The sequence below is a fragment of the Cornus florida genome, unplaced genomic scaffold, assembly GCF_030987335.1.
Source record: "Cornus florida cultivar Cherokee Brave unplaced genomic scaffold, ASM3098733v1 CherokeeBrave_3.0.0_Hap2_Chr06, whole genome shotgun sequence".
Taxonomy (NCBI): Eukaryota; Viridiplantae; Streptophyta; class Magnoliopsida; order Cornales; family Cornaceae; genus Cornus; species Cornus florida.
Window position 1 is genome coordinate 90,913,718 of NW_026775576.1, and position 10,841 is coordinate 90,924,558.

At 36.5% G+C, this 10,841-nt stretch overlaps 1 protein-coding gene across 1 annotated transcript; it reads right to left on the reverse strand.

Moving 5' to 3' along the window:
- Window positions 1–768: 768 nt before the first annotated feature.
- LOC132312822 (caffeic acid 3-O-methyltransferase-like) lies at window positions 769–4,407 on the reverse strand. The gene is made up of 4 exons (XM_059811345.1): window positions 3,918–4,407; window positions 1,770–2,080; window positions 1,426–1,490; window positions 769–1,242 (listed from the first exon to the last, which is right to left on the reverse strand). The coding sequence occupies exons 1-4, from the start codon at window positions 4,313–4,315 to the stop codon at window positions 940–942; spliced, it is 1,077 nt and encodes a 358-aa protein (XP_059667328.1). The 5' UTR covers window positions 4,316–4,407; the 3' UTR covers window positions 769–939.
- Window positions 4,408–10,841: the final 6,434 nt, after the last annotated feature.

Consider the following 10,841-nt stretch of genomic DNA (forward strand, 5'->3'; position numbering starts at 1 on the left):
GCACCAATTATAGGTAGGTGAGAGTAGGAAACTGTTTGCTTGGGGCTTTTTCCCAGCAAATTATATTTTTCAATAGGTAGCTCAGGCCCAATTGGCCCAAGTAAAGCAATTATGTAGTCTTGGCCCTTCAAGAAGAAATTGTTTCTCTCTAGACTCTATCAAAAGCACCAATTATATAAATTTGGACAGCCTTTGCAACGGACTAAACTTTGGGTTTTGTAAATTTGGACAGCCTTTGCAACGGCACCAATTATCAAAAGCACCAATTATATATTTTTTTAATCAAACATGGTTAACATTTTTAGTCTAGTTGCACCAGAATCCTCATCTGGACAAGTTACAACATAGGTGTTGTACAGATGATTGAAACACAGCTGGACAACACCATCACTGAATCCCAACTCCAAATAATCACCCTTTGCTAGCATTGCAAATTGGCCACCAACACCAACTTACATTGTACAGTAATCATTTGTAGTGCTTCCGACAATATTATATATAGATATATATAGGCCATGATTTGGATAGACACTGCTTCCAACATGAAGTGTGCTTATGGCACCAAGTTATATGCACTCATATGTGGCCATCATTATATATTTATATATACATATATGTCTGAATCCTTCCACTTTCAAGTTTCAGCCTAAAGCCTCATTTTCACGAATGGGATTATTCCCTTTTTGTTGCTAAGATTCGACATTAATAAATGAGAAAATGGAATCTCACTACATAGTGTGAGGATTTTTATCCTACATTCCAAGAAAATTAAGCAAACAAATTTTTTTATTTGGTATATGTAGATTGGATTTATTTGTTTTTCTTATTCTCGTGTACGAGTGAAGAGTTACATATAATGTAAATCAAACTTTGGAACAGAGATTATCACAAGCACAAAACCCACAACCACTCACCACATCCACACCCAACCCCACACACTCAAATCTTTTTCAAAAATTCTATGACATAAGTGTTGTAAGCAGAGCACATTACGCGGAAACCTTCAAAACCAGCTCCCCTTGCCAATTCCTCGAATTCTTTCTCAGTCCTCTCTTTTCCGCCAGGGTTATGAGCTAACATTATCACATCGATATGGATCACATTCTTAGTAGTGAGCCTGGAGTCTGGAGCAACGGGAAGAATGCATTCAGCTAAGATCACTTTCCCGTTGTCGGGAAGTGCTTCGTAGCATTTCTTTAAAAACTTTAGGCAGTGCTCGTCACTCCAATCATGACATATCCACTGCAGCAGCACAAACATAAGCACATTAACCGCCTAATTCTGTTTTTCTCAGCAACCAAACAAAGTTTTTTGAGTTTTGAAGTGAGAAGCTTAATAACATAGGGGTACATTTTAGTGTCACACCCTATGTCACGTCATATACATGCATTTGTACACTAAAGACTGCTAAGAAATCAAACTCACCTTCATAAAAATAGCATCCCCTTTTGGTACGCTAACAAACATATCTCCTCCCACATGTTTCACACCTGCATTTAGACCAAACAAAGGCATAAACATCAATATATATATATATATATATATATATATGTCACGGTTCGCCGTATCGTCCGATATGTATATCTGTCGATATGCGACTATTTTTTAAGTCCGATTCGCGACTCGTATCAGCCAATTTACGCTGACTTTGTTCGAGTCTGTTACACCGCGATCGCAATCGATATCGCGAATGTGACTAATACTGGAAACCATAATGTATGCATATATAATATTTTAAAGCAATGTTATGGTAAAATATTTAAGAGTACCGGGATAAGATGGAGCATCTTCGATGACATGAGGCAAATCAAAGTTAATGCCCTTGATGGTTGGGTACTTGGAGACGATCATGTTCATGGTGGCACCGGTGCCACCACCGACATCAACGATAGACTTGAGGCCCTTGAATCCATCGTAAGTCTCTAGGAGTTTTTTCATGGTAATGGTGGAGTGATTAGACATCCCCTGGTTGAAAACCTTGTTGAATCTCGGATCCGTGCCGTGGTAATCGAATGCTGTCATTCCATAGGCCTTGTTAAATGGAATTCCTCCGTCAAGAACTGCCTCTTTCAAGTAATACCTACAGTCAAAAACAACAGAGCTATGTCAATCTTTGTGGTTCATCAACTTCCATATCATATTCCCATCACTCCATCACATTGAAGTTGTTTAATTTCAATTTATTGATGCTTTTTTGTCAACTATAAAATAAGAGATAACTAAATACAAATATTCAATGACCAGAGGATAAAAGACTTGCTATTATACTTTCTCATGTTGCCGTGTCCACCTTTTTATTTTTAGCTGTTGCAAAATAGTTTTTTCTATTAAAAAGTCAATGCATTAATAACATTGTCAATTTAACTTTTTGCATCCAACTTATAACAATAAAATCATCACGTCACCATTACCACCAGAATAAATTTGACTAATGCCAATATGATAAAATAAAAATAAAAATAAAACATTAAAATTATCATTTTAAAAAGTTGGATTTAAAAAAAAAATTTAAAATGTAATGTAGAGAATATAATTTAAAAGACATTATTAAAAGCATAATTTATTAATATCTTTTACACAAAATAGTTGTTCGTTTTCAAATTTAAATTCAAATTCAAATTCTTGTTTTTGTTCTTGTTCTCATATGGGTATTGTGTTCAGACCGAATCTTCAACTACCCAGGCTGTCATATCATGTGACTTGTATGGGTATTTTTTGTTTTTTGTTTTGTTTTTGTTTTTTAGGTTAACATATATACGTGTGCATAGGCAATAGATAACCAATGTTGCTATATCCTTAGTCCACCCACATGTATCATATGTACATTTGTATATATGTTTATATATGTGTGTCGATCTGTGTAATCTCTGTTTTCTAGTACTACAAGTTTATGAGTCGAGACAACAACCACACATTGTGTACAGGAGAAAATATAAAAGTACATTTATATTGGGATGCGATTTATGCAGCAATTAAATAATATATTTTGTTTTAATAATATATTAGCAATTAATATTAAAATTAGCTCAAAATCTAAAGCGACAAAAAAACCAAGAATTGGTGGTAGGTGAAGTCAGTGGTGGGTCTTAACAATATGTGACAGAAATTAACAATAATAAGTCAGTTGGACCATCTTGACACTGTGTACCCCTTAAAAAACCACCAATCCCATTTCACGCGGAGAATAAAGTAGGGTTGAATTATCTCTCTATCTCTATCTCTACATAATTTTCAAAATGTAAGACAATGTGTACATATGACAATAAATTTGAAAAATAAATAAATAAATAAATATATATATATATATATATCACTAGTTCAATTTTTTTGCAAAATAGTCACAAGCTACACTACTCAAAATGTCTCATATTAATATATATTTATAAATAAAAAAGTGAGCTAACCTCATATTGAATTAAATGTGGAAAAAGGCTGACAGTCAATGACGCATGGCACATTCAACAAAAATTTTAAACACAAAAAATTACGCATCATTTTGAAAAGTTAGGAACAGATAATGAAATTAATCAGCTCTAACTAGTAATATACCTACTCTTCATAATAACGATTATTTTATTCATTAGTTATCCCACCGCTACTGTCACAATTTTATATCCTTTCGTGTGTGTAAACTTACATATTTGCCCTTGTGGTTAATTTATTTTTCTTTATTCATTTCAAGTCATACCATATCATAGTATGTGGTGAGTCCCTACAATGGTCTATATATTAGCCATGTAATATGAAAGACTTACATTCCCTTCTGGACATAGCCATGTTTACCCACTAAAATCAGAGTAACAAAAATCTTGATTAAATTTGATTTTGTCAAAATTCGTTACTCTCGCGACCAGACCGATATTACCAACAACCATATATAAAATAACTCAGAGAGAGAGAGAGAGAGAATGACATACCAGCTCTCCATGAGGACTTTATCTTGATTCATGAGCACAAGAGGTGCCATGGACACACCATCAGCGTTTCTGGTCAAGAACTTGCAAACCGGCGCGAGACCGTAGAGCCTCTCAACACGACCGTCGGGCAGGTCATGGACAGTACAATTGAGAACAGAGTAGCTCGCAAGAAGTCGGAGAATCCGGTCTAGCATGACCGGTGCATCGGGGTTCTTGGTCGGGAGCTGAGCCGCAAGCTCCTTAGGAGACACATATGCACCTGGACCGGCCTTAGCCATGGTCTCAAGAAGGTCGAGCTCTATGGCCGATTTCAGGACCATGGGCAGTACAGAAGCACTAGCCAGTTGCATGGCGAACATGCAAGCCTCCAACTCCTCTGATTCGCTGGTTGAACCCATTTTGATATATTGATTTTAGTTTGCTTTTGGTTTGAAAAAAGAAAAGTTGAAGGAAGAAGAAGAGGTTTGGGGGTGACAATGTGGTCCAATGGTGTGAGGTGGTATATATGGTGCTTTTCACTCTCACCAACCGTCTGGTTGCACCCTACACAGGGCCCACCTGCACCAACCTGATCACTTGACATTAGCCGGCCTCCCCCTCTCTCTCTCTCTCTCTCACACACACACACTTTCTAGACCATTTTATTCACTTTTACTAGGAAAATGAGAGCCCCCCTCTCTCACACACATTTTCTTGAGCATTTTATTCACTTTTAATTAGGAAAATGATTTAGAGTAGAGACTGTCTTGTTCACAAATATTAATTTTTATTTAAAAAATTTCCAACCTTTGCAATTTTTAATTACTCAACTCTTCTATTTTGGATCTGAAGCAAAAATAATAATAATAATAATAATTTGAACGGTTAGAAACGAAATGATTGGAATCAAATAATCGTTTTTTTTTTTTTTTTTTTTTTTTTTTTGTGTGTTTTTATAAACTGGTGCAAGTTTGATTTATAATTCAATAATTTGACAATTTCGATCTTTTGATGCGAGGAAGATGACAGATCTCGATGTAAAGAAAATAACATAAACTGAAATCAAAATAACATTATCTCTCACAAATAGAATCACATTTTATAGATTAATCTAAAATTCGTACTTGGAAACGTAAGCATGGCGATTTTGGTCTGGAAATTTTTGAGATATGATGAGCATTTAAGGGTGGAAAAGTCAATAACACTTTACTAGTTGACAATTGCGTGGTCTTTCAATTAGGTTAAGGATCAATTTTGGAGAACTTATAATATGTTTGTTTTGTTGAATTAGTTTTGGAATTAAGCAACCAGAGTAGTTATGGCTTAACCAATCAATGTAAAGGTTTTTCTTAATACAAAATAAGTAGCACAAGCAAATTGTATATGCCTTTTCAAACCACTTTTATAATTTAAGCGAAATTTATCATGAGAGTGCCACATCTATAATTCTATATTACTCGAGTAGAAATAAATTTAATATGCTAGTCAGTTTAAATTTGTTAATTAAAATGTGACTTGATCTAAATCGGGTTAAGTTTATGGTCTAAATCGGGTTAGCTTATTAAATCCGTGTGGACTGTGAATGTGTGATGAAATACTTATAGATACTCTACTAAACCCGTCACAAGGTTGGGTGGGGCAGTTTGTTACAAGGGCAAAGCCTTGTACGACAGTGGGGTGCAAGAACGACACTCATGTTTGTTGGTAGGCGGAAGTACTTGACTGGAATTGTTACAGAGAAGGAGCGTACAGGTTTCATATGATAACATGAGGCCATATTGGTCGGAAACTAGAACTGTTCCCTTAATGAGGGCCAACACAGGCCATAATCAATTAACATATAATCTTAATGTAAAAATCGTGTAGACTGAATCTTACAAGAGATGTCACACGAGCTATCTCGCTGCGCACAAAACTTAAGGCCCATGACAACTATTACGTGCAGCTTTTGCGAACAGTCTTACGAGTGGCATAAACTCTCGCAAGTGGGGGACTTAAGGCCTAACAAATTAAAGAACAAACTTGATTAATTCTAGAAGGATAGAAACAACCATCTCACGCTAAACAATTCGTCTATTTTCATGATCTTGCCTAACAGTGTCTAGTGGAAAACAATTTGTGGACCCCACTTATAATATTTTAGCTATAAATGTAAATTAATTACTTGAACCCCACTGGAGAAAATAAGTTACTGAAATAAACTGTTATTGAGTCATAGACTTAACTTTTGCGGTCACCAAAGAATTTATTTAGCACTAACACTTTGTATAACTTTATCTCTAGAAGAAAAGTGCGAAAAAAATAATAATAATAAAATAAAAAAAAAACTGAAAGAAAATATTACTTCATAACTACACCAACCTTAAAAGTTTATGAAGTAATTTAGGGCTCATATGTTTTATGGTGCGGTATCAATATTAGTGGGTGAGTGGGGCCATTCTATACATGATGTTGGATGTAACATTGCGATTTCTTTCCTTCATTTGGAGTTACTTAAATCTAAAAAGCAATTACTTTTCTTCTCCTCAAAAATCATAATTTTTTTTAATAATTTCTTGTAATTCACTTGACCCTTTGTCGCTCTCTCATGATAATTTGTCCCACCATGATGATTCCCTCTTGACTACAAATAATGTGCTTGTCTCTAAGACGTGACCGTTATTGAAGAATAATCGTTCAAAAAATGTTAATAACAATCGTGACTTTCGTTACATTTAGTGAATCCCATGGTTGCTACTAGTGCCACTTTTAAGCTCCAAAAAATTGATGAAAAGTTTTCCTAATCCAATCAGTTTGGACTTCTTAATTAACTTCAACCATTATAAGAAAATATTTATATATATATATATATATATATATATATATAAATTGCTGAAGGAGAGACAATGTAGATTGGGAAAGGAATTGGATAATACCACCATATGAGTAAAGTGTTCCACTCAAATGGACCATCCAATGAGCATGGGATATAGCTGTGATCCAATATTTGCCACATCTAGGAAAAAACTTTGTATGTTGGTAATTCATGTCAACAGTTTATGGCCGTTTGATTTCAACAATACGAGAATTTAAAAGCAATCCAACGGTGGATATTGCACAATTGAGCTACTCGTTTTAGTTGACAAGTGTGAGTGACATTTTATTAATATATATAAAAATTGCTTTAATTTTCTGATAAAAGAAAACAATCAAGATCAATGAAAGGATCAAAAACAAATAAAAAAAGGGCAGGTGGCATGACAAATCAAAGGGGTAGCATCTCACCTACTTTTTGAAAAGATGGATCAAGTTGAGACAAGATTGCACCAATTTGGTGACTAAATTAACCATGGCCAACATTTTAACCAAAAAAAAATTGACAACCAATGCTTAATCTTCTTCACCAACCACATTTTTCAAATAAGAGAGCACAGAAGTGGGGAACACGTTGTACCTATCTTGTGACTACAAGTAACGTGGCTAAAACCTCCATCAAACCTGTCGGCTATCTTCACAAATCCAACAATCTCTCACTCTAATCAGCTACACTGATACTGATAGTTTTATCTAACAAAAAATTTTAGAGTGTAACAGCAGATGACAAAATTGTTTCTGTTAAATAAAAGAGATAGAGAGACAGACATTTATGAAATTGTAAGATTCTGTATATTGAAGTGAAGTTTGAATCATGTACAAGGAAAGGTATAAATAGGTGAGAGATCACCAACGGCTATACAATAATCAAGGCATTAATCTATACAACGGCTATAGTATAATCTAACTATGGTAATAATCTATACAATAGCTATAATCTAATTATGTTAATATTCCCCCTCAAACTCAAGGTGGTAGAGCAGAAACTAACTTGAGTTTGGAAACTAATTCCCGAAATCTGCCTGGCGGATGAGCTTTGGTAAAAATGTCAGCAGTCTGATCAGCGGAAGTTACAGAATAAAATCGGACAGTACCTCGAGCAACATGTTGACGCACAATATGACAATCAATTTTAATATGTTTGGTGCGTTCATGGAAGACATCATTATGAGCAATGTAAATAGCACTCCGATTATCACAATAGAGAACTGTGCCAGTGGAGTGAGAAATATCCATATCTGTTAAGAGCTATCGAAGCCAAATAAGTTCTTGTGTGAAATCAGCAAGGGTACGATATTCGGCCTCTGTACTGGACCGGGAGACAACAGATTGTTTTTTGCTGCGCCAAGAAATGAGAGAGTTCCCAAAGAAGAAGCAGTAGCCAATAGTGGAACGTCGATCAGTCGGATCACCTGCCCAATCAATATCAGAGTAGGCACGTAACTCAAGTAAAGATTGAGAAGAAAAGTGAAGGCCCTGAAACATAGTCCCTTTAATGTATCGAAGGATGCGTAGTACAGCAATATAGTGGGTAGATCTAGGTGCAGATAGGAACTTGCTGACAAGATGCACGGCATAAGCGATGTCAGGTCGAGTAACAGTAAGATATACCAAACTGCCAACCAACTGTCGATACAATGTAGCATCACTGAGGAGTGTACCATCTAGAGGAGTGAGCTTGACATTGGTTTCAATGGGAGTGGGAGCTGTCTTGCAATCTGTGAGTCCAGCGCGAGCAAGAATGTCAGAGCAATATTTGGCTTGGAAGAGATAATAGCTATCTGAATCAGAGAGAATCTCCAAGCCTAGGAAATAACTGAGGCGCCTAAGATCCTTCACATCAAAGTGATGACTAAGAAAATTTTTGAGTGCAGAGATACCTGCAAGATCATTTCCAGTGATTATCATGTCATCAACATAAAGTAAAAAAAGAGTAATACCAGAGTCAGTCTTGCGGATGAAAAGACTGGAATCATATGAGCTTGAAGTAAATCCAAAATCTCCAATTGTAGTACTGAATTTTGCAAACCACGCCCTTGGAGCTTGTTTAAGACCATATAGTGCTCGACGGAGTTTACAGACTTGGTGTGGAGAGTGGTCATATCCTGGAGGGGGTTTCATATATACTTCTTCATTGAGATCGCCATTGAGAAATGCATTTTTCACATCCATTTGAAACAATGTCCATTCCGGGCTGCTGCAACAGCCAGTAGGCTACGGACAGAAGTAAGTCGAGCAACAGGGGCAAATTTTTCCTCGTAATCAATGCCATATTCTTGGGTGAAGCCCTTTGCAACAAGACGAGCTTTGTAGCGTTCCATAGAACCATCAGAACGAGTTTTGATTTTGTAAACCCATTTACAACAAACAACAGTTTTGTCAGAGGGAAGAGTAACCATGTCCCAGGTCTGAGCTTGTGCGAGAGCCTGTAATTCTTCTGCCATAGTTTGCTACCAAAGGGGGTTAGAACTAGCCTCGCGATAGGATTGAGGCTCATGATGAGACATGATAGTAGAGAAACACTAAAAATCGCGTAAATAACTAGGAGGTTTTCTTACCCGATCAAATTGGCGAGGAGGTTTAGCAGTAGTAATGATATCTGATGAAAAAGATTCAGTAATAGGACCATCAGATGGAGCAGATTCGTCAGGTAAGGCCATTTATGGGAGCTCAGATGGAGATTCAGTAACAAGACCATCAGATGAAGCAGATTCATCAGGTAAGGCCATTTGCGGGAGTTCAAACGGAGACGTTATTTCTGGAGTAGATGAGGTAGTGTTTGGAAGCTCAGATAAGGATATTGTATCTATGTCGTCTGGGAAGAGTTTAACTGAAGAATCGGTAAAGAAAAAGGGAGTAGAAGATGAAGATAGATGGAATTTGGATAGAGAAGAGAACATTTTGTGTTCCCAAAAGATAACATGACGAGAGATACGAAGACATTTGGAAATGGGATCCCAACATCTGTATCCTTTGTGTTTAATTCCATAACCTAAAAAACAGCACAGTCGAGCTCGAGGCTCTAATTTGGTATGTTCATGAGGTTGAAGTAATACAAAACAAGCGCATCCAAAAACTTTGAGTAGATTATAAGCCGGAAGGATCCTATGTAAGCGTTCATAAGAAGATTGATTGCCAATAATAGGCATTGGAACACGGTTACTGGTGTATACAGCAGTGAGAGCTGCTTCCCCCCAAAAATGCTTAGGACAAGAACTAGATATGAGAAGAGAACGAACAGTGTCTAAGATATATACCTATGTTTACGTTCAGCCCGCCCATTTTGTTGGGATGTGCCGGGACAAGAAGAGTAAGAGATCGTGCCATGTTGGCGAAGAAATTTTGGAAAATTTGTTTCATTGTATTCCATAGCATTATCAGCGCGAAAAATCTTGATGGATCGAGAAAACTGGGTTTTGACCATGTTTGCAAAATCATAGTAAAGTTAGGGTAGTTTAGAGCGATTTTTCATGAGATATAGCCAGGTAAATCGTGAGTAATCATCAATGAAAATAACAAAGTATTTGGATTCTCCCATTGTAGTGTAAGAAGAAGGTCCCCATACATCAGAGTGAACTAGGTCAAAAGGAGCAAAAGTAATAGATGTGCTTTTATTGAAAGGTAAAGCAGGTTGTTTTGCAAGTTGACAAGGTAAACAAGTTACATCATCATTTTTAACTGAACCTAATTGACTAGTTGATACTAAGGAGCGTAAACGCCCAATAGACACATGACCTAATCGGGAATGCCAAAGGCTAAGGGAGGGAGTAGAGGTTGCTAAAGCAACAGTGGAAACTGTAGAGAACCGATGAGAAGGAATGCGGAGATGGATGAGCTCAAAGAGACGTCCCACTTTACGGCCTATCCCAAAGGTCTGCCCCATTTGTGGATCCTGTACATGACAACCAGAAGAAGAAAAATTGACATTAAGTCCAAGTTCACATATCTGACCAACAGAAATAAGATTGATTGTAAGTTTTGGAATATGAAAGGTATTTGAGAGTGAGACATTGGGGGTGAAAATTTGACCGATGTAATTGACATGTAAATGAGATCCATCAACAGTATGAATTGTAGGTGTATTAATGACAG